A 24,241-nucleotide genomic window follows, 5' to 3' on the forward strand; every position below is an offset into this window, starting at 1 on the left:
TACAGTTTTCTTTTGTGAGAAGTCTTTGTTGTAGTTAAAGAGTTTTTTTATATGACCATAGTATTTATTTCATGAATCATATAAGAATTATCAGCTCATAAGGAACTTATTAACACACATTTCCTTATGCCGTTATTTATTTTTTGGCCAAACTTCTTTGCCCAGATATCTGTTTAGAGTTATGTAGGATGAGAAAATCTGAATACTAACATAAATATCAGGAAAATAAATGCTCTAATAAATATTACCTAAGAGTCATTAATAGTCTTGTTCATCTAATTCTGCCATTCTCATTGACCTTTGAGTAAAATTAGTCAACAGTTGCATTTACCAAGCTGTTAACCAGTCCTAGTTTAGTAGTGCTGTAAATTTATAAGCTTATCTGCTACTAGCAGTATTTTTAATGGACCTGTATAATACATGTGCTTGGCACACTGTCAATACCTTTCAACATAAAAATACTTTTCCTAGCAAGTGTGTATTTCCAAAAATATTTTAAAATAGCCATTGTTATATGCCAGGATGTGTATGACTGTATTGCTGAATTGTAGATTTGTGAGTTTAGTATATATATACAGCTCTAGGTATTAGATGCATCTCTACACTGTTCAGGTTATGTAAGGCAGCAAAATGAAACCACTTGAGACCTTGCAGCAGATTTTCCTTGCTTGCACACAGCCTTGCCCTAGCCAGCTATAGGCAGAGCAAACAGTTGCCTGTGGAGGGAGACTGAGCGTAGCAAAACTGGCCCTTCACCTTTTTCTCACCAGTTCTCCTTAGATCTGTTTCCTTCTCTTCCTTTTTGTTCCACCTTGCCAAGAGCACTACAGTCAGTAGAGCTGTGCTTGTCTTGTTAGCTGTGTGAATATTTATGCAGCTTCTCAGGCTGCTTTTGCACTCCTCACATGCAACAGGTTTTCTTTTTAGCTGCACTAAGACTAGCAAGTTAAAGTGATCTTGATATTCACACATAAAATAGGGGCATGTTTTTGACTGAATTTGGATACTGTCCTTAGGTGTAGCTTTGAGCTTTGGAGCCATACTTTGTACTCCAGACTTTAGACTTTTTTAGAAAAAAAAAAAAAGGTTTTAGAGCCCCATATGGATCCCAGAGTTGCTTAATATGGTCTTTTTATGTGTAGTTGAATTGGGAAACTAATTTATATTCTCTCTCGATGGAAATGGAAGTGTAGTCCTCAACTGCTTGGTAGTAAGTCTGGTAGTGATTTTTTCACTTACCATGAATTAAAGAGACTGTAGCAGGCATCTCTGTAATTAATATAAGGCACTCAGTTTATGAGAAATATATAGACTCATAGAATGGTTTGGCTTGGAAGGGACCTTAAACATCATGTAGCTCCAACCCCCCTGCCATGGGCAGGGACACCTTCCACTAGACCAGGTTGCTCAAAGCCTTGTCCAACCTGACCTTGAACACTGCCAGTGATGGGGCAGCCAGAAATTCTAAGGGCAACATGTGCTGGTGTCTCACTACTATCACAGTGAAGAACTTCTTTGTAGTATGTAATCTAAATCTCCTCTCTGTCAGATTAAAGCCATTCCTGCTGTCCTGTCCCTACATGCCCTTGTCAAAAGTCTCTCTTCAGATATCTTTAGCTCTCCTTTAGGAAGCTGCTGTAAGGCCTCCTCCAGAAATTTTCTTTTCTTCAGACTGAACAAGCCCAACTCTCCCAGCCTGTCTTCATGAGCCATGTGCTCCACCCCCGATCATCTTCATGGCCCTCCTGTGTTGGGGGCCCCAGAACTGAATGCAGTACTCCAGGCATAGCAGCAGGAAGCTGAGATGGGAACTTGCCATGATCCAAGAAAGTCCAGAAAGCTCTAGGAATATAATATTAAAATTACCTTCAAAATATCGTTTAAGGTGATAAATCTGTAAGAGTGGTCTGAAAAAATTGTGTTGAAATACTTGTCAGCTTCAAAAACCTTGAAATGCTGAACTACATGAGACAAAAGGCTACAGTCTAGAAAACGCTAAATGTTACTATTCTTGCTTCCCTTTCCTGGTGCATATAAAGCACAACCAGTAAAAATACGAAATGAGAACGCTATCAAGGTGCTTTTGTTTTTTTTTAAACTGGAATTATTAAAAACAAAATAATGACTCTTTATTCTTTTGATGATTTTAGTTAAATTAGCAGTCAACAATCCTTTTATTTTTTTTAAATGTCTCATTTGGAGTCATTATTACCTGCCCAAAGTGTTCAGAATGTAGTATATCTGGTGACATTTGGGTGGTAACTCTGGCTCACAAGTCTAAATAAGTAAAGGCTGTTTTTCTGTCTAAAGGTCTGCAATAATCCTCCAAAGCAACAACTGTCCTGAGGGTAAATGACAACAAGATACAGCTATGGCATTGCTTAATTTTCACAGTCTGTTTTTTGATAGAGGTCATAGCTCTGAAGCAGACAGAGGTGAGATGAGTTAGATGACTAGGAGTAAGTTGAGCAAGGAAACATCTAAGCAGCCAAAGCAGCCAAGAGGAAATCTTTAGGAAACATGAGACTTCAGTCCTGCCCATGAAGTAAATGAGCTGCTATGTCCATACTAGGTTACAAACAGCAAACCCTCTTCCTCTTCTCTCTGTGTTTTTAAGATAGTCTTCAAAATTTTATTTTTTAAGGTATTTTCTTGAAAGAAAAAAGACAGAAATGCTATCACAAAGAATGGCTGGGTCTCTTCTGCAAGATGTTTGTGGCCCATTTTGAGATCTGTATTGTGAAACTTCAGTATTTAGAAGGTGTTGGTGGGAGAGGATTTCAAATCCCATTTGATTTGGCTTGGTATGGGATCAGTCTGAGCCTGGCTCTCCCACTGGGGCTCCAGGGAAGATCACACAAAATGAGATGGCGTCAGATGGACAGAGAATACCTGAGGAATCCGTCTTCTGATGGTTAGGGAGTCCTCCTGATAGGGAAGACCAGGATCCTCTGCTGTGTGGAAACCAGATGACCTGGAATACGTTGTCTCCCACCAGAGCAGTGAGTGGCATGACCATCTGTCTGCCCATGGTATTATCTTTCTGGAAAGACAGGGTTTAGACACTATCCAGGCACGAGAAGCAGTTGTGTGTCTTGTTTAGTAATACCAAACACATGCACCTGCATGTGTTTGGCAGTGTCAGAACTGGAGGGGTTTTCCTGCATGGCGAGTGAAGAGTTGCCTGTGGAGGGATTGGTCTTGGTGTGCTTCACATTACATTGGTACTGGAGACAAAAGAACAAGCCTATATGAAGATTAATCTTCCTTCTCCCAGGATATGGCTTATACAGATTGGGGAAAAAATCACAGTGGCAGTTTTTACTTAAATGCAACTTCTATACTACATGAAAATTGTACTATAATTTTGATATATCATATCAAAGTCCATGAGACATTTCTACCAGTGTCTGCTACAGAGCAATCCAATTCACATGACTAATGAAATAGTAGCTCTTCTGTTTAGTTCTCACACATTAGGACTGGTCAATTTATAAGCTTGAGGCTGCTGTTCGTCAGAAAGAGTCAACGAAGAGATACAGTAAATAAAATCTCTTTAAGTTTTGATTCTAAACATTTGTAGAAGATCCAACTTGTAAATTGTCTCAAAAATTATCTTGTACTAAGAGATTAAGAACTGAAAGTCTGAGAAGTAAACACTGTATTCTTTAGTCAGGAAGAAGAAAAAAGAGGTTTAATCCCTGGTTTTAAATGCAATGCAACTGTAACTGTGAAGCCCCTATGGCGCCTTTATAATACCACATAAAACTTGTGGTATTTTGGCTCATAACACTGATTCGCACTGTACTGTTGGCAGTTATACAGTTTACTGCTCTCACTATCTTTAATTGGTGGATTGATAAGACCGTAGAAACCCAGCATTATTTTGCTTTGGGGTGGAGAATGCAATTTTGTAAGCCTGGGAGAGGAGGAGTATTTCTGATTCAGATGAACGTTTCTTTGCTCTGCATAATGGGAGAGGACCTTTCACTTAATTACCACTGGAAACCGTAAATGCTTAATTGACGTAAAAAAGCCCAGTGTAGGCATTTTAAAGTTTTCCTTTTGATCTTCCATATGGGTGCATATTGTACATGCAGTTTGAAAAGAATAACTAAAAGGCTGTGATATGGATGTGTGCTTGCATGTGCGGAGGACTTATGTGAGTACAGAGCTTGATGCAGCATCAAAGAAAGGGATACACCCATTTCAGTTATGAATACATTGAGCATGTAATTAACACCTGGACTTTACAAAATACTTTTGAAACACAATTAAATCCGCTGCTTTTCTGCAATGAACAGAAGTGCTTGAAGTGAAAATACTGATCTTTGCTGAGTTTGATTTTGAATGCATTTGACTTTAAACCATAAAACAAGACTGAACACAATTTCTTTACAACTGAAGTAAAAACAATAAAGGATTTTTAGAGTTGGTTTGAGTCCTTAATTTTTTAGGAAACACAAACTGTATTTTCAGTGTCAGAAGAAGCAATTCTAATTAATGCAATCTTTCTCTTTTCCCATAGCAATTTATCCAGAAACAAGCTCTCAAGTTTGTCCAAGAAGTCTTTTCACCATCTGGGTTTGTCTGATCTGTAAGTTGTCATTTCTTAAAATAAAATTTATTTCTGGCTGGAATGGAAGAAAAAGTCTTTAAAGTTTGTTCTGTTGAAGGCAGAGGTCCATCAGTGATTAGGAATGAAATTCTGATCCAAAGAAAGCACCAATGCTGGACACTGAAATACAGAGAGGCTTTAATTCCAGGGCTTCAAGAAGGTCAGCTGAATCTTTTAAAACAACATAGAGTTCAAAATAGCCTCTGCTCTTCAGCTTTAAAATGTTTTATTGTGAGATAACTTCACACAAAAATACTGTTTGCATTAAATACTTTAGCTACTGAAAATACAGCCTTCTACAGGTCTTCAAATGAAACCGCTCTATCATATTCTTTTTTTGGCCCCACAGCTGCTATGCTGATGGTTGGATATTGAATCATTTTCTTATTTTCTCAAATTCTTTGAATTACATCATGCTTTATATAATCATTTGGTAATGAAAGCTCTGGTAAACACGTATTTGTTGATCATTTCAATACTGTATTTTTATCCTCTGTTCCATCGAGGAGAATTTCTGTACTGGTATACATTCCAAAATTCTGTTCATCTTGCACATTGTTGGTTAATATGTGGGACTGCAGAGAGCCTGCTGGAGCTTTGGAAGGGTTGGGGTTGCCAAGGAGTAGGAGATTGCTCTCCTGGAGTTCAGAGCAGATTCAGAAGACTGCCAAAGTGCCAGTCCAAGTGCCGCAACACCAGCCTTGTAGTCCTCGACTGCTTCTGGTGGACTTCACTATGTGATGAATTAAATTAGTAAATCCCAGTGCCACAAAAAGAGGTTATGCCCCCTAGGTATGTTTTGTTAAGTTGGTATAATCACTTCCTTTATAGCCCAGGGAACATTGCTTACTGGAATATTCTTTCATAACTTGGCGGTCGCCAAGCACTTTAATGGATGAGCTACTTGCAGAGTACTCACATTGCTGCATGCCCTACATAGGTCTGTTGGTTCTGAAGTCCCTGTTTCTTAATATGCCATATCTAGGTCCTGCCAAAAAGCCATTGTTAGTGTGTACGTGGCTGTAGCTTCTTTGTTTTGTAGTTTCTGTGACCTCAAAAACATAGTTAGAGGACACAAACCAGTGCACAATGTGAAGCTTGGACTTTTTGTGATTTTTCTAAACAGTTAGTGGAGAAATGGAGTCACCTTTGCCAATCTCCCTGGGTTTCAAAAATATGAGAGTGGATATGCTTTAGCTTAGGAAGCACGCAAAAAAAAGGAAATTACTGCAATTCTGAAGGCATACTCTGCTCCCATTTTTGGGGGTTTGCTGCCAGAAAAAAAAGTTTATTCTAAAGCACAAATTAAGCCACCCTTGACTCTTTCCATCTGAGGTGAAAAACTTCTTTTAGGCTGTGGGCAGATTGAGTGCTTATGAAAATTTGAAGGAGAATAATGTCAATTGTTGCTTGTCATTCTGAAGTTGGTCTGCACGTGGTCAGAAAGAAGTGAAAAAGGATTTGGGACAGAGTGAGAAAATCAAATGTTACAAATATGTGATGGGGATTATGGAAATAAAGTTTAATGAGTCAGGGAAATAACGTCTGGAGGCAAAACAACTGGCTAATGTGAATTAGGAGTGAATATATTTGTGTTGTTAATACCAGAGTTAACCCATAGCCATTCAGTGTCATGGTAGTAGAGGCAAGGTTCTGGATACTGGGAGGTACTGGGAGTGAGCCAGACATGGAAAAAATGTATGGGGTGAAGTTAAACTGAGTAGTATTTGAAGTATAGAGCCAATGTGCAATGAGGGAAAAGCTGAAAGAGGAAAAGGCTGCAAATCTAAGGGAGGGTGTTGTGGGCTTGGGAAAGAGTGGAGTGTAAGGACTGAAGAGCTAAAGTTTAGCAAACAGAGATTGCACTGAACTGAGATAAACAGGTATTGGGCAAGTGAGGGAAAGAAAGTAGGGGGGAAAGCATACCCTGAAGGGAGGGAAAACAGTGATAAAATTACTATCAATTGAACAATTCTGTCTATAAGTGGCTAACACATGGGTGGAAAATCAGAAAAAGAAGAGAAAGAGGAGTATTTGAAGGGAAATCTGGGAAGAGAATGATATTGTAAATAGCTTCTGAGGAACTTTGTCTAATGACAGGCAAGTATCCTGTTAGCACTTCCGTAAACCAAAGCATAAAGGGATGAAAAGTTCAGGATAGTAGGAGTAGTAGTGAAATAGAAGATATTCACCAGGTATTGTAGAGAAAATGCCACTTTTAAAGGCTTCTTTTAGAACAAACTGTAGCTACAGCTGTAAAATTACAGCAAACCAGATAAAGACATATTGATGATCTTCAGGTCCTTTCCAATCTTAACTTTTCTATGATTCCATGATTCAATGTAATTTGCTTTTGCTAGGTCAGATTCTTTCTTTCACCCAAGCGTGTGTGGAGGGTCATCATGCCTCAATCCAGCCTGTGATATGCCTAACTCTCTTCATGGGTTTAATACAAAACAAAACAGTGGAAAAAGAGTATTGCTCAGCCACTGGTGAAGGGAAATTTCTCTGTAACAGGGAAGTTATATGATGAAGCAGAAAATGGGATGTAAATCTTGTTGTTTTGAAAATGCATGTTGTAGATTTTGACCTAGGGGATCCTAATGTTCATATGCTGTATTGCATAAGCAATTCTTGTCCATGCTGGTGTTGAAGTCCAGCAAATTACTCCTGTGAATACAAATTACTCCTTCAGAGACTTGCAAGAATGATCCCTGTACCTGTTAATCCTCAAACAACTGTAGATGGCTTTTGGGGGAGCAGGTTACAGCTCTGATAAGCTGAGTTTTTAGTTATTTGCACACCTCATGTCCTCAGGAGACATTTGTGAGCATAGATTCTGTGAGCAGCTCGAGTTTTGTCTCTGTACATCAAAAATATCCATGAGATTTTGTTATGAACTATTGTTCTCCTATAATGAGATGTCATAAACAGTAACTTGAACATGCTTTATTTGATCTCATGAAAAAAATAACACTGGGTCATTTCTTACATAGACATTGAGTTGTTTGTTTTGATATTTTACTTAGGCGTTATTGCATTACATTGCTGTGTGGTTTTATTAAATTTTAAGCCTAGAATTTGGTACATTTGCTAACCTGTGGTTTCAATTCCATGCAGCATATCATATAGCTAGGTGATACATTTCTGTTTCAGGGACATTTTTTCAGTTATTGTTTCTTTATCACATTACCTAAGGTTTTACTGTGAGATTTTTTAGATGGTTGTAGTGGATGAATTTTGAAGTTTAGGCAAAATTCTTTTGTATGATTAGAGTTTGTTAGAATTTGTCTATAATCCATGACTGCTTGACTCAATAAAAAATTTACCACCTCACAGCAGTAAACCTTTTCTGCATGAACTTTCTCAGGTAGCTGAGCAGGGAGTCAAGTGTAAAAGAGGAATTCTGATCTCTTCTTGACTTTTATGAAACAAAATGGAGCTTGGTGAAATGCCCAGCTCTCTATGTGATTCTGTTTTATACCAGTGAATTGGAGATGGTAGTCAAGACCCCTGTGTGATCTCTCTGATATATGACAGTCTGGATTCTTGGTGTAAGAGGAGCTTCATTCTCTGAATGGAAACTGTTAATGGCTTGCAGGTTATGTTTTATTGAGGTTACTAAAGTTGTGTTGCTTATCCTTGTTAACCAAAGGGCTCAACATCTCCTTTTACCCAGCTGAGTGCTTGAAGCCTCCCTGTCCCCCATTTTTTTCCTGTGTGCATGACACATTCTGCATTCTAAATTTTTCTTTTTTTTTTTTTTCTGTAGGATATTGGTGGACAATCCGTTCAAGTGTTCCTGTGAAATTATGTGGATCAAGAAATTTCAAGAGACCAAGTTTTATACAGAAACTCAGGATTTATACTGCATAGATGACAATGACAAGAGGACATCATTGATGGATATGAAGATCCCGAACTGCGGTAATACCCTTTTAGCATAAATTTACTGCTATAGTATTGCAAGAGAGAAAAAACAAACTTTTTTTACAAAGTTGCATTCTCAGGACAACAACAGCACTGCTAAAGGAAAAGGTTTCAGTGGAGATACTAATCACTCAGTGGTCTTTCATCCCACATGGAATAATTCTGGGAGCTTCACACAGTTTTATTTTCTCTTGAGCCTTTATAATGTACCACTATTGAAGTGCAGGAAACCAGAACAATTATAGGTAACACACAATTATATAAAATGCATGTGCCTTTGTTAAACTAAATAGTAGTGCTTGCAAGCTCAATAGACACAAAAATTTACCTCCTTCATATTTTTTTAGGTACTTATGGCTGATGAAGTCTTTGTTTTCCTTCATAAATACAAACTCTGGAGCTAGGACTATAGGAATTAAAATCAGAAGGATAACATGCCAATAGAGATAAATCAGCAATAGTTACGTTCTTCACCCAGATAAAACTCTACTGAGTTCATTTCTAAAACCCATGCAAAAGATAGAATCTTAGGTCTGTAGAATGTTGCAGCATACTGTTTTCTGTTAGCTTATATGGATCTGGAGACAGTGGAAAAAATGGTATTAAAACAAGGCCATCCTCTTACTTACTTTGTATACAACTTTGCTGAGTGTGCATGGTCCTGGGGCAGCTGGTGAAAAGTTTCAAATGCTAGTTGAAAAGATTTATTCTCTTCTGTGTATAAGGGACAGAGGATGGGTGTTTCTAATACAGTGTGAGACCTGCTGGACTCTGTAGATTCCTTTGCAGTGAGTGAGGGTGCCCAGCAGCAGGCAGGAAGGAAAGAAGTAAGGGTAGTCTCATGGAGGGCTGATTTGTATTGGTAAAGCTATAGTTGAAGATGAATAGCAGGAGAAACACAAAAATTATAACCCTTTCTATTTACACCTCTGGCTATTGAGTGTCCTTTTCTCCACTGCCTATATGGAGGGTGTGACACCCTCTGAAAGCAGCTGTCAGCAAAGAACAGCCATGGAGAGGACCTGCTGCAGACCCAAGATGCAGTGTTTAATGTCTTTAAGTGTTTTATGACCATGTATCTTGCTGTTGCTCATGTCCAGCTTTCTGCTGGTGTGGTGTTATATTCAGGACAAAAATTATACTAGTGTCTGGTGCAGTCAATAAAACCCAAACCTGTCACAGGGGGTCTTGTGACCTGCAGAATCTGATTTACCTCAAGTGGGAGATGATACCAAGCTGAGCTAAATGGAGCCAGCTTTCTGCTCCAGCTGGATGGTGAATAAACTTCCTGGATAGAGAAAGGTCTTCCTGTGGGCTGAGATCAATTAGTACTAACCAGGAACTCCAACATAGTCTTCCCTAACATTCGTGGCTGGCACATACAGAAGCTACCAGGCAATTAGGATTTTCCTTTGAAAACTTTTGATGTTAAATACCCAGAATTAGACCTATGAAACATTGCTCCTTTCTCCTGAGTTCTTAACCATCTGCAGGCACAACAGACTTGTTTCTGATCTGGTCAATGCACGTGTACACATGCATGCATCCTGTTGGCGTATCTTGACTAAAATACTTGCTATGGCAAGTATTCCAACTAGAGGAGCAAGAGGAGGAGAAAAGATGAGTATATACAACATTCAGATTGGAATTTGCAACATGTGGAATTTGCATATGGGAAACATGGTGCTGAAGATCTGTGTGGATGTCAGCACATGCCTGCAAATTACTTATGTTAGTTTTCAGGATTCTGGTATCACTAAACATTACATAATTGGTGGGTTTTATTTTGTTTTGTTTTCTCTTTTAGTGGCTCTTTCCCCTTAATATAACTTTTTCAAAATGAGACAATGTAGCTTTTAATAAAGATGACCACACAGATTTTTCCCAGGCACAGAATAGAGAAACCCAAGTGAAGAGGAATGACCATCTTGCTGAACATGGGCTGTGTTCTGGAAGATGTCTGAAGGACCCAATATGTGTGTCTTGCCTTCTGCAGATATTTTTCTGTGTTTAAAAGGGCAAGACAATTAAAAAACCACCAAACCCTCACTGATGAAGCTGGTTTATTTAATTTCCAGGTCTTTCTGAGAGGCTAATAGGTAGACCTGAAATAAACAAAGAATTCAGCTTTTCACATACTTGAACTTTCTATGTCAAGAGAAATTCCTGCTTGTGCAGGCCTTTGCATTGTGTTAATAAAATATTTTCTCATTTTTTTCTGCTAAAGAAATGGTTTTATCCCATCTCTGGTTTATTTCTTTTTTTTTCCAATTCAGAATTTAAGCAAATGTGCTCCCTTCTTCGTGTGCAGGTATTATTAATTACTTCATAATATCATAGTAAGTGGCCTGTACAGTATGTGGTAAATGTCTTGGTAATAGGACATCTCGCTACTGTATACTGTTAATAAATCTTGTGCTGGGAAGTTGGAAGAGGCTACTGTGGTTTTGGGATCATAAGGCTTTGGGTTGTAGTTAATTGGTGTGAAAATTAGCAAAGTTCTCTGGTACTTATTGTTTATACGATATAAGAATTCATTAATGTGCTGATTAATGGCTGGTTGCAATTCAAATGCCATCAACTTTGTGATTTCTTTGCTCGAGGCTTAAAGTCAGGTATGCTCACTATCTGGAAGATCCTTTCCAGCTGCAATACTACACATGTCAGTTAATTATTACAATGTTTGTAGAATTATTTTTTCAGCTGTAGTTGAAATACATTTATGTGTGAGGATAATTGTCAGACTGTTTTAAGCTTTAAATCCACGCTGAATTACTATGTCAAAGGTTTTTAAGTTGCATCTACCACAGTAATATTAGCACAGCCTTCTGTGTAGAGGAATAGTGTTGTTTAGTTTTCAGAGTATTTACTGGTGGTCTGTACAACATGGACAGCATCACCACCTATGTCATCCTTTCAGTTTTTTTTTATTTCCACCTGATAAATATCATTAGAAAATCAAGAAAGACAACCAAATAAGTAAATATGTTGTTCTTATTTGTACCTCTGTAAGATCTGTGAGCAATTGCCACTGGTGTATTATTCTTGGAAGCAGGCATGTCCCATAGCTGGGGTAGGGTCACTCAAAAGACCATCAGTCTGTAGACCACCTGGACCCCATTGAACACCAAGGAGGCAAGGCCATGTCTTTGGGACTGGTTATTAAGGTGTTGGTTGCTCCCTCTGGTAGCCATTCAGTTTCTCTGTTGCTGTTGTTAAGCTCACTGATACTGAAAGAAGTCTCTTTCTCATGTGGTTTTTCTGGGAGAGCCCTGGCTTTTCCATCTGTCTCTGCAGTCCCATGTGGATTATTTGTTGCTCTTTATCTCAGTCTGGTGATGGCATTTTGCCTTACCTGGCCAATTTACTTAGTCAGATTGTTTTATATATGCTGGTGTGGTGCTTGATCTGGCTTTCAATTTTAGTTACTGTCCTAGCATTTTATGCTTATTTTATTTTATGCTTTATCATACATTGTTTCTGTAGATGTTTTCTTTTTTTGTCATTGGTCACGCTAACAAAAGTCTACTGAACAAAGTGGCAAATTAGTTCCATGTACTAATTTGTTGCACATGTAACAAAGGTATGTTGAGACTGGCTGTTATTTGCATACGCAGCCAGTCAGTGGAAAGGTTGGTTGGTCTGAGACCTATAGGGTTTTATGGGTCTATTTTTTTGTCTGTCCTTTTGCACATGAACAAACTGTAGTGTTGCTCTTATTGCTACTTCTTGTATATGACTGACAAGATTTTGGAAGTCATTGTAATGTAGCATTGCAATCTAAAGAGACAGGTTGCCCATTTCTTGCTCATGTTGGTATGCCATGAATTTTTGAAGGCAGTTGTTCAGATGACTACAGATGGACTTGACTGGGTCTGGTCTTTTCAACCTCTTTCTGGTGACAGATTTTTGTCCTAGAGGTAAAAAAGTAAATGGTCTGGAGGCAGGTGGTTGTATATTGTAAGTGGGGAAAAAGGCAAACTGAAGGATTGGCACATTGATTTCTTTGAATTTACAGAAAAGATTTCTAGTATTAGTGAGTCAATAAAATAAGCATGAGATCATAGGCAATCACTGTACAATGCAGTCTAAAACCACAAGCAAGGGCATAATCCAGTGGGTGTTGACATTTTTTTCCATTATCAGCCAGACTTTACAGATAAGACTATCAGAAGGAGAACATTACAGGCAGAATGAAGTGAGTTTAAAAAAAGCCTTAAACATTCTCCATGTTTACCTTTCAGAATATTCATGGGCTCTCTAGCTTGTGCTGTTTATTTTGGCTCAAGACCTAGATGTTAAGCGTGATTTATGGTGGCAAACTATTCTTATTTTCGGTTCAAGAGTTTTATCTGTGCTCATGGGCTGTATAAAAAAAATTTTTATGAGAGTTTTGACACTAATGGACTTTCACTGTTGCTCCAAAGTTGAGTTAGAATTTTCCAAACTTAATTAAAACAATTTTCATTACTCCAGCTTTTAAGAGAATATAGACAATAATTTATGGTTGGTTGAAAAGTCAATAGGAATCTCATTTTCAAAGACACATGCATAACTTCTTTGTGAGCATACACTTTTATCTGTTCATGAAGCAACTGGTAACTTTTATACAGATGTCTAGACATATAATATGTAAGTCAGGGATTGTGAATTATGACAGTTGAGTATACGTGATGTATGTGAAAAAAGCAGAATTTTGTTTTATAATTCTTATTCAATTTCTGCTTTAACTGGAACAAAGCAGCTTTATAATACAAAGCAGGTTAGAAATAGAAGTAAGGTACTATCTAAGGGAGAGAAACACATTATGATCACTCTGGTACCGCTCTGAACTCAGTGCTTTGTGCACATTTGCAGAGGTAATCTCTATGTCTGACAACACATCTGTGTAAGTGTGGAGCTCTGATCTGCTGAGGGAGAATGGCTGTCTGACTGTTGGCTGAGGGTATTCTTGCTTTGTGTTTACAATGTAACTAGGTGGAGACTAACAACTAGATAGCTGTATTCTAAAGTCTAAAGAAAATACTTTTTTCACTTTAAAAGTGGAGACATTTCATGAAGACATCCCTTCAGCTGTATGCTTGGTATTCAGTATGCTTGATATCAAGAGTGAAACCCACCATTTTACTTGTTTATGTAGCTCTCTGAATATCTTCCTGTTTTGGGATCATATGTTTATCATGTTGCAGTATTTGACAGGTTGGCATTATTTTCAGTATTTACTGGACACATATGAAGTTCCCAAGATAAAGAAATTGCAACTGCATTACATGCACTTAGTGAATAATAAGCCATTTTTTAGAGGTTTGCATAAGCTAGTTTAGGCCTCATTAAGTTACATTACAGAGGCTGTTTAGCTCTTGCTTCATCTGTTAAGTTTTCAGGTGCTGTGTTCAGCCCAACTGAATGTATTTGGATTTCTTTTGAAAGTTGTGGGTGGTCTGAAGCTTAAATATCAATTAAGTACATTTTTTTCCAGATGTAAGTTAATTTTCTCAAGCATATGGGAAATTTGAGAGAAAACATGGCTGGGTACCTTCAGGAGACTGCTAGCAAGGGAATTGTTGATAAGTTTTATAGCCTCTATAGTCTCAAAATTCTTGCCAACTGTTGATACTAATACTGGGAAAGAGGTCAATTAAATAATTTAGGTGTTGCAAGATCCTTTCTTTTTAGCATCTTCCTACTAGAATACAGGACAGGAGGCCTAGGGACCGTAAGAGAAAGGTGCATGAGCAGAAGTTAAGGAGCTAATGTAAACCTTGGAAATGTAAGCCCTTCATCTGGCTTGAATTATCAGCAATAGCTTTCAAAGCTTCTATGCAGGCTGACTGTAGAGGACAGCTTGCTGTTCAAGTGAATTTATTTTGGTGCGTGGCTGTTGGTTATTTTTGCCTGCATGGCATTCATGACACATTTGAAGAGCTGGTTGGGATGGCAGTTCTGCAGAGGTAGCATTTGTTGCTGTAATCATGAAGACGAGTTAGCAAGTATTGTGGTCTTTGCTGCGGCACACACTGGTTCTACTTAAGTTTGCTTAAGTGATAATTTCAGTTAAGTAGTGACTGATGGAGTGTTTAAAGGCAAAGTAAGGGTGTATTGGCTCTGGGAAGGCATAATTTAAAGACTTATCTTCTGGTAGAGGCTGTACTTGTTTAATTATTTTCTGTAAAAGTTCCCAGCTGAAAATGACAATCAGGTGTGATATGATTGGAGGCAGATTTCTTTTAGTATTTCAAAATATCTGGGTGTCTCAGTGGGCTGCCATACTCTGCCTCCAATTAAAAAAAACACATGTTCTTCCATATAACAACAAGGTAGGTGTTTTTTGTTTTGGGGGTTTTTGTTTTGGATTTGGGCTTTTTTTCAGATTTAAAGAAAAGTGACTACAGGAGAAGATTTTGTCTTCTCTCTCTGGTTTCAAGTTCAGTTCAGGAATCTAACCTACCACTTTGAGATTAATGTCCTCAGCACCAACCTGTAGAGTGTTTGAGGCTATTCTAGCTTAACCCTGTCAGACTTGTGCAAAATTCCACGGTCACTGTGGAAAACACCCATCAAGATTTGCTATGCAAGATGGCAAGCACATCTCTGTTAAGTGGTTCTTTAGTGCTCTATTCGATGACTATATATTCTCCTAAAGAATTGAAGAAGCTTTGATCTGGGAGAGTTTCTTTAATTTACAGTAACACTCTGTTGGCAGAGTATGGAAATAAGTTTGGGGAAAAGGATCATAATCTAAGATTCCTTTTTCTCTTTCCCTCTTACACCATTCAGAATTATACCTTTACTTTCATTTGTCCAAGAGAAAATTTGCGTCCTGCTATGTGTGATGCCAAAGTTACAGTAGGGATTGAGAACAGTGCTTGGTGTAATGAAAAGTTCCAGGCTTCTCTTCCCTGTAGCTGGAGAGGAAGGTGATCCATGATCTTTGGACTCCACAAAAATGAAGATATATGTGAAATGATAATTTTTTAAAATGTCCCTCATTTCTGCAAATTCTCTATTTTATTTTCCATATGGTTTTTGTTCTTGATGTTTGTATTTTATTTTATTTTATTGCATTGTATTTATTTTATTTTTTAAAAAAAATTCATTGAATTTGGTTGTGGTTGTCGTAATAGCTATATATATTTAGTATGTTGATTCTCTGATTGTCAAATGACAGGAAATGGAGACAGTGATTTATGTTTCTTTAATTCATGTTTTGCAAGTAAACTTTTGGGGTATCCTGTTTGTAGTGCCCTAAAGATGAAGTCAGGCTGATTTTTGGCCCTGATGTTCTGCAGTCTTTAGTAGAAACATGCCCACTTATTTACCCTATGGCTGAAATCTGGTTCAGAGCTTGTTGGCTGCAGACAGTTGCTGAGTGAACACAGGAGGTGAATCACTTATCCAGCAGCTCTTCCTCTTCTATAGCTAGAATTGCGAGAAAGTTTTTTGCTGTGTTTTTTAAACCCAAAACATCTCATAGGACCTTTGGAATTTTTAAACATACCTGTATTTTCAAACAAGGCACAATTTTTGTGGAATAGTTTAAAAAAGCTGTTTTTCTTACATCTTACATTAATACAACCTGTTCAAAGTTAGTAAGACGTCTGAAATTTGCAGATCTGTGTGCATGGTTTTTAACAAAATGCATTGTCAACCATCCTGTTTTCAGGTTTCAGACAGTACTAGTAGTGGGTGTTACCAAGCTGTACTGTAGCGCTCTAATTAGTTGTATGCTTCTTTCCTAGAGAGAAAAATCAAAACCAAGGTGAGCTAAGAATCTTGGAAACCTTATGTGAGGAAGCAGAATGGATTTGAGCCACTGTATCTTCCTAATTGCTGGGGTTATTTTATAAATCAGCAGTTCTGGTAATCTGTCTTTACCTGGTTTAGTTTGATAGATGATTGCTGGCTCAGTATTAATTTAATCATTCTGGGTCTGATATATTTATTAAGATATGATTAAGGATGTCAGGTAAGGATTGAAATAACCTTATTAAAATTCAAATGCAGTTGGTAGTTTCCAGAAAAAAATTGTCAGTTTTTTTTTGGTAACTGCTTGTTCTTGTCACAGAACAGGTTGACCTACAAAAATGTGCTGAGCAAAAAAGAGATGTCATAGACACACTGAAACCCATTGAGTGACACTGCATCATGTCTAGACCTCAGAGAGCTTGTCGATAAACCACTGAAAATCAGGGGCTTAGAGTGCAAAGGATGGCATAAATGAATACAATATTGGATTTTTGGTATTCTCTCAGGTGCTCATTTCTTCGTCATCTCCTTTCTTAGGTATTAGTAAGGCTAACTGACCATATTGGGAGGATTTCTTGGTGATGATTTTTGAGCAGCAGAACAAGTCCCAGAACTGAACAGATAAAAGTTGAAGTTAAAAAAAAATCAATCTGGAAATAATTTTGTAAAAATTTTTGTACCTGTGAAGATAGTTACCAGTGAAACCACATCTTGTGTGTAATGGTGGATTCTTTTTTCCTTGCTGAAAGTCTCTTTCTTCTAAAAGTTACCATAGTATATTAGATAGAGTGCTAGCTTGGTGCGGAGGGTTGAGTTGCAGACTAGAGTTTGTGTTAATACTTTTCCTTTGAAATACAGTCACAGCCTGGCCCTGCAAAGGCCAGTGTAAATTTCCTATGGAAAGTAGTACATAGCAACATGAAGATTTTGAAAGCCCTCTAGGAATTTAAGCACATTATTTTTATTAATTTCAATTGACAACCGGATAGCCCAATGCTTTAGTAACCTTCACCCCAACTGTTTGGTTTTGTGATTGCTGAAGGTGCAGCTGTGCACAGTAAAGATATGAGTCAATCCCTAGCGGTGCTTGACAGTTCCACTGTCTAACAACCTCAGGCCATTGGTTTGCAGTAATAATGGTCTGTGAAGGTATATAGCAACCCCCCTACTGAAAGGAGGGTTTTTTCCTTCTAAAGCATGAGATGGTATTTGGAGACAATTAGCTGACATAAATGAGCTCCTCCTACTTGTCTCTGTCATGTCCATTTATCCTGGGGCAAAGGAATTGACTGCTTTTTCTAATCCAGAGCTGTCTATTCCTAAGAATTTGAAGATGAGAACAGATATTCTGCATGTGGTGAAATAACATAGTTGTTATATACCCATACATAATGAAAAAAAGTTTTTTGGCATATGCATTCATCTATGAATTGCATAACTCTCTGCACTGTAGTTTAAGCTTCTCAGTAGTAGGTTGTGTCCTGACATTTTTTGTAGAGATCGAAAAGCTTTGGATAGATTATTGAGAAGAAAGAGGACTTGAGAAAACAAAATAAACCACAGTAGTCTTCAGATGATCATTCAGAAACTGTTTTGTCTGTGCTAGCTGAACAGGAGAGCACTTAATGAACTCAGATGTCACAGATACACTTAAGAACAAGTAAAAGGGAATGGCTCTTGTGTTTGGCATGGACAGCATGCCTGTGAAACTTATTGCTGCAGAAGGCTAAGAACATAGCAAGAACATAGGCCAAGAACATAGGAAAAGTAAAAAAGAAAATGTAAAAAAGAAATTGGATAGTAGCAGGTTTATTGCAGATATTCAGAATTATAATAATTAATGCTATCAAAGTCTGAAAGAAATACTGTGTTTCAAACTTTGGGGCACATGGTAATATCTGTCTGACAGATATCAAGATGAGACTTGTAGAAAGATGATGTCATGTCTACTTTGTATTGGCTTCTATACTAGTCTAAATTTACTATTCTGGCACTGTAAAAAAGGTATTTGAATCTCTTATCTGATGACTTGTATCAATTACTGTATACAAAGTCCTTTAAAATGTCCATCTTTATCAACAGAAGTGATAGTCATCTAAAGCACCGTGTTTAACTAAATTAAGTCAGGAGTAAATGCAGCATGGCTGATGTCTTTGTAATTGTGTAGGTGTCAAAACTGCTACTGACTTGTATAAATGGCCTCACACTACACTGAGCATATATACTGAGCATACCTGTCTGCTAGGGCACATTGTGTATTATTAAATGCAGTTATTTTTCACTACAGGTTTTGCTGCTTAGTGTCATTGCTTTGTTGGTAAGTCTGATGTATTACATTTTCTAGTCACAAGGTCTTACACAACTGTCTGCTTTTCCTAGAGTCACTTCTCAATTAGTGTGCATTCTGCTGTGGAGCAGCCTGGGTGCCATTGGAAGTAAAAGCCAAAACAACCTTACATTTAAAGTACATCAACTCAAGATATCCAATCAGAAAAAGTATATCCTAAGACAGTTCTTGTATGTGTTTCCCATTCACTTCTCTTATGAGTGGGAAAGGGAGTAAAAGAGAACGCACGGTAATGTGACAGTTCTGTTCTGTTCTTACTTTCTTGCTGCAGTGTTTTCAGTTGGGTCTTGCAGCTGTTTTTTTAGTGTAATTTCAGGAATCTGTAAAATAATAAGCACTATTATTTTATAACCTTCTGGCAGGATACAAGCATGATGTAGCTGTTTGCCTCAGAGACATAACACCAATGTGACCTGTGCAGACTTTTGCAGAAAAACAAAACTAGATCTGGTTCAGAGCCACTACCAGGTTTAATGCCAGTTAGTACCAGAGAAAATCAGTTGCTTATCCTGTAAATAAACATGCTGCAGGAAGGAGTTTTCTCAGAACTTAACAGCTATTAACAGAGGGCTCTAAGGGACGAAACATGTTTTTATTTTTGCTTACTTGAGAAGTTTCATGTGAAACAATGTGTTAGTAGAAACTGTGCTGGCTTGCATAGTGAAACACTAATCTGTCGCGTAGACCTTGTCCCAAGTGCTAGGGCCAGGAACAAGTGGGAAGCTTTAGTCTCTTCACACGTTCAGGTCTGGCAGGAGTAGTTGGAATGATTTTCAGAAGTGGCGTGGAAGTGCAACTTTATAAAGCAAATGATCTCATTACTTCTCTCCTTGTTCCCTAACCAGCATAATTAATATCAAAATGTTCCCTAAGATTAGTTTTATTTCCTGCTCAGCTAGTTGACAGACACTGCTGAGATTTGAATTCACAGCAGGCGAGAGCAGATGGCTACCTTCGCTAAGAGATTACTGCATCAAGGCGTACAAACTGTCCAGCTCTGTCTCAATAAATTTCAACATATGATTTATAAAGTGAACATAATAGAAGAAATCCATGATGCCTGTAATGGGAATCATATTACAGCACTATTTAAAGGACTGGGAGAATTGCCTAAGCAGTTATTGTATACTTGTGCTGATCTTCAAATCTTATTAGGCAAGAAAGCATTGCCTGGAAAATTGTCTTCTTTTCTCTAGTACTTCCTCTTATTTAATTTTTATTGAACTAATTAAACTTAAAGGGAGATTTCCAATACATATAGCTTCTGTTGAAGTTCTAGCAGGCGTACTGTGTTCATACTGATTTGATAGTTGTTTGTATGGGACTTTTTACATAAGCAAAAAAGTCTCTGCTGAACTTCTATACCTGCAAGTCCATAATGAAAGCTAGAAACAGAGCAAAACAAAAAGCAAAACAAAAGAGAACTGTTGTTTCAGAAGGAGTCATTGCAAGATCATACATACATATCCAGCACAGCAGAAAAACTCAATTATTTGAGCTGATAGATTGCAGGTAAAACTTGCCTGGAACAGTTGATGAGACATACCTCAAAAAGGAGGCCAATGCTTTTTACAGAGCGTAGCAGCTCCAAATGATAGCACAGTATCTTTTAAAAGAGATACAATATTTCTAGCACATTGCATAATTATTTGTTATGTAAAAAAAGTGAAGTCCTCTGTGCCTGAAGTCTGTTGATATTGCTGCCATTGTTTTTGAAGAAGGTCAGTCTATAATTCTTTGTGTTTTTGTAAACATTCTGCATATGAATATACCCCTGATGGACAGAGGTAGAGCAGCTGACATCATCTACCTGGACTTGTGCAAAGCGTTCGACAACGTCCCACATGACATCCTTGTCTCTAAATTGGAGTGTCATCAATTTGATAGGTGGACCACTCGGTGGATAAAGAACTGGCTAGATGGCCGCATGCAAAAAGTTGTGGTCAATGGCACAATGGCCAGCTGGAGACCAGTAACGAGTGGTGTCCCTCAAGGATCAGTGTTGGGACTGGTCTTGTTCAACATCTTCGTTGGTGACATGGACAATGGAATTGAGTGTGCCCTCAGCAAGTTTGCCAATGACACCAAGCTGTGTGGTTCGGTTGATACGCTAGAGGGAAGGAATGCCATTCAGATGGACCTTGACATGCTTGTGATGTGGGATGATGCCAACCTCATAAAGTTTAACCATGCCAAGTACAAGGTCCTACACCTGGGTTGGAGCAATCCCAGGCACAGCTACAGGTTGGGCAGAGAAGAGATTCAGAGCAGCCCTGCAGAGAAGGACTTGGGAGTGTTCGTTGATGCAAAGCTTAACGTGAGCTGGCTTCAGTGTGTGCTTACAGCCCAGAAAGCCAACTGGATTCTGGGCTTTATCAAAAGGACATGACCAGTAGGTCAAAGGAGGTGATCCTGACCCTCTACTCTGCTCTCGTGAGACCCCACTTGGAGTATTGTGTGCAGTTCTGGTGTCCTCAACATAAAAAGGACATTAAACTGTTGGAACAAGTCCAGAGGAGGGCCATGAGGATGATCAGGGTACTGGAGCACTTCCCATATGAAGACAGGCTGAGAAAGTTGGGGCTGTTCAGCCTGGAGAAGAGAAGGCTGCATGGAGACCTCATAGCAGCCTTCCAGTATCTGAAGGGGGCCTATGGGGATGCTAGAGAGGGACTCTTCATTAGGGACTGTAGTGATAGGACTAGGGGTAACGGGTTGAAACTTAAACAGGGGAAGTTTAGATTGGATATAAGGAAGAAGTTATTTACTGTGAGGGTGGTGAGGCGCTGGAATGGTTGCCCAGGGAGGTAGTGAATGCTCCATCCCTGGTGGTGCTCAAGGCCAGTCTGGACAAAGCCTTGGGTGACATGGTTTAGTGTGAGGTGTCCCTGCCCATGGCAGAGGGGTAGGAACTGGGTGATCTTAAGGTCCTTTCCAACTCTAACTTTCTATGATTCTATGATTCTATATGCTTACTTTTTTTGGAAGCTCCCATTGCTTTTAGTGCTGAAAAATGAGACAGTGGTTTATAGCTCTGTGAGATGGAGGGGGAATCCTGATTTTTGCAGTATCTGGGTTTGTTTCCTGGTGAGTGGTACCATTTCACTCACTACTTTTCTTCTTTCCTAAGGGCATTAGTGAAGTCTACTGAGGTGCCTTGGATAGCAGTTCTGTACAATTTTTCACCTTCTCTTCTGTCATTTCTTTCCTCTGGTTTGATCTGTTCAGTGGTCTGTGTTCCTCACTTTGTACATAAAATCTGTCTTTTGCCCTGCTCTCTGTGAGCTGTCTTTATGACAGAAAGGGCTGCAGTCTCCTGTGTGATACTGGGAGCTAATGGGATTTCCCTGTTAGTGTTGTGGAGAACAGTGGGAATACCACAGTGTCAGTTAGTGGAAAATAGAGGTTTCTTTGTAGCTGTTACAAAGCAACAGATTAACTTTCCTGTTTTAAAGTGTAAGAGAATGTTGGATTCTTTTCACTAAAGTTAAAAAATGAAGTTAGGATAACTTCTGTTTGCCCACCTGAAACATTTCCGTATATAATTAGCTTTATGTATTTCCAGATGCAGTAATGTTTTCTTAGTAAGTGAAGCAGAGGAGCCGCAGAAAAATGTTATATACCAGCTTAAAAATTCATATGTTTCTAAAGATGCTGATTGTGCTCTCTGACTGAACAGTAACTGAGCACATCAAATATGTGGTTTAGCAGTGTTTTTGCTTGCATTTATGCAGCCTGCTTAGAATTGGGTGGTGTCTATTTTTATCAAATACAAATGCATGTGGATTTTTTAATTGTTGTTGTTTCTACTGTAGACTTGCCCTCAGCAAACCTAAGCAATTACAACATCACCGTAGTGGAAGGAAGAAGCGTCACATTATACTGCGATACTACTGGTGGGCCACCTCCTAATGTGTCCTGGGTGCTCACTAATCTTGTTTCAAACCACGAGGTAAGTTTCATATTCAAATACATGACAGTTCAGACACAGGGGATACCTGCTGAAGGATGGAATGAAGTTTCATGTCCACCTTTAGTTAAATTTTTAATAAAAAGATGAAATAGAAGATTAATGTTTGGATTACATTTATTTTTCCAGTTACTTTCAATCCAGGGTGACTGACACAGGGCTTCTGGAGAGTGGCAGACTTTTGATCCTTGAGACTGTGATTCACACTTTGGTTTTTGGATGTCCACTTGTAAATGAGAATACTGTAAATTTTGGGGAGACATGTGATGAGTTGGGATGCTGAAACACAAAGGCTTTCTTATTGTCACTGATACCTGCATGCAGAGAAAGTCTTATCTACCTAGTTGTAAAAAAAAAAAGCTTTGTGTCTCTAATTTTTTTACATTTTCACGCCAAAAGCTTGCTGTATTGGAATTTGGTTGTAAAAATTTTGTGGCTTAGTTTCCTTCAACAAACAAAGCAACAACAGGAAGCCTCAGAAATTGAAGTGAAGGTTCTACTAAAAACAATGGATTTTTTTTTAATTAAGCATGAAGATATTTCCTCAATAAAATCATCCAGGCAGGGGGAATTTTATTTTCTGAGATCTTTGCATTGTGTGCACAATGGAGGTAAAATGATTGTTTTCTCTGACAGAGAGGCATATAAGCAAACCTTCAAAATGCAGCTTCTGACTTCTTAAATTGCCATTATTTACACAGTGGGCAAGACCCGCAATTATTTACAATTTTATGTCATTGGCTTTCCTACATTCATCATGGTGCAGACTGCTTAAAGCTTCCTGGTCTGCACAAAGTGTGGGATGTTTACTTCCAAAATCGTTCCTGCCGTATGGCAGAGGAAGGATCTTCGGGGTCTCATGGTCTTTGTAGTTTCTTCCTTGAGGTCATTGTATCAGGCCTGTATAGAATGTGACTAGCCTGTCTTTCAGCTCTCACAAAGAAAGAATTCTGCAGAGCTCTAGTTTTATTTTTAAAATATTCTCCAATTTGTAAAACTATCCAAAGGCATCAGTCATCATCAAGAACAAGAAATTAAAACAGTTTAAGGAATCCATGCCAAGTTCTGCTCCTTCTTTTCCTTTCTTCCTTTTTTTTTTTTTTTGAGTTATAAGCCAAAACAAATGTGGGATGCTGTTCAGAAAGTGAGATCACCTAATTTTTTAACCCTCCTATCTGTGAAATGCCATGGTCAGTTTGCTTCAGGCTTTCCAGAAATATTCTGTCCTGGCATAACTTAATCTTGTGATTTCAGAGATGCTCATAATATAGGCTAGCTAAAGACATAGACATGGGACACAGTAGTAGCCATTCACAACTGTCCTTCCCTTTTCTGTGAGTATTGTTTCTGCTTTCTTTTCTCTCACTTCCGTATCTCAATTTCTGCATCCCTTTTCTTCACCTCCTTTGGTGCTTCTGCCTGTTTCCTCTCTCTTTCCTGTTCCACAAAAGACGATAACAAAAGTTGAAACAAAACTCTAGTCCTGCAAAACTAGCTGTGTGCTCTCAGTTTCTGTGCTGATGCATAGTCCAATTGATGTTGGTTACATTTGTCTTACTCTATATTTCAGCCCTGAGCTGTAATTGAGCCCCTCTGCTTTCAGTCCAGTTTTGAGCATGGCTCACCTCTG

General features: G+C 38.4%; 1 protein-coding gene across 3 annotated transcripts in view; it reads left to right on the plus strand.

Annotated features, from left to right (window-relative positions):
* The window catches only part of NTRK2 (neurotrophic receptor tyrosine kinase 2), a 203,130-nt gene that overhangs the window by 20,718 nt on the left and 158,171 nt on the right, over positions 1-24,241 (plus strand). For all 3 annotated transcript variants that reach the window (XM_034072840.1, XM_034072838.1, XM_034072839.1), the window contains exons 4-6: positions 4,529-4,597; positions 8,391-8,545; positions 22,457-22,593. In XM_034072840.1, coding sequence (XP_033928731.1) covers positions 4,529-4,597; positions 8,391-8,545; positions 22,457-22,593 — 361 coding nt within the window. The remainder of the gene's footprint in view (positions 1-4,528; positions 4,598-8,390; positions 8,546-22,456; positions 22,594-24,241) is intronic.

The sequence above is a fragment of the Melopsittacus undulatus genome, chromosome Z (assembly GCF_012275295.1).
Source record: "Melopsittacus undulatus isolate bMelUnd1 chromosome Z, bMelUnd1.mat.Z, whole genome shotgun sequence".
In the NCBI taxonomy this organism is placed as follows: Eukaryota; Metazoa; Chordata; class Aves; order Psittaciformes; family Psittaculidae; genus Melopsittacus; species Melopsittacus undulatus.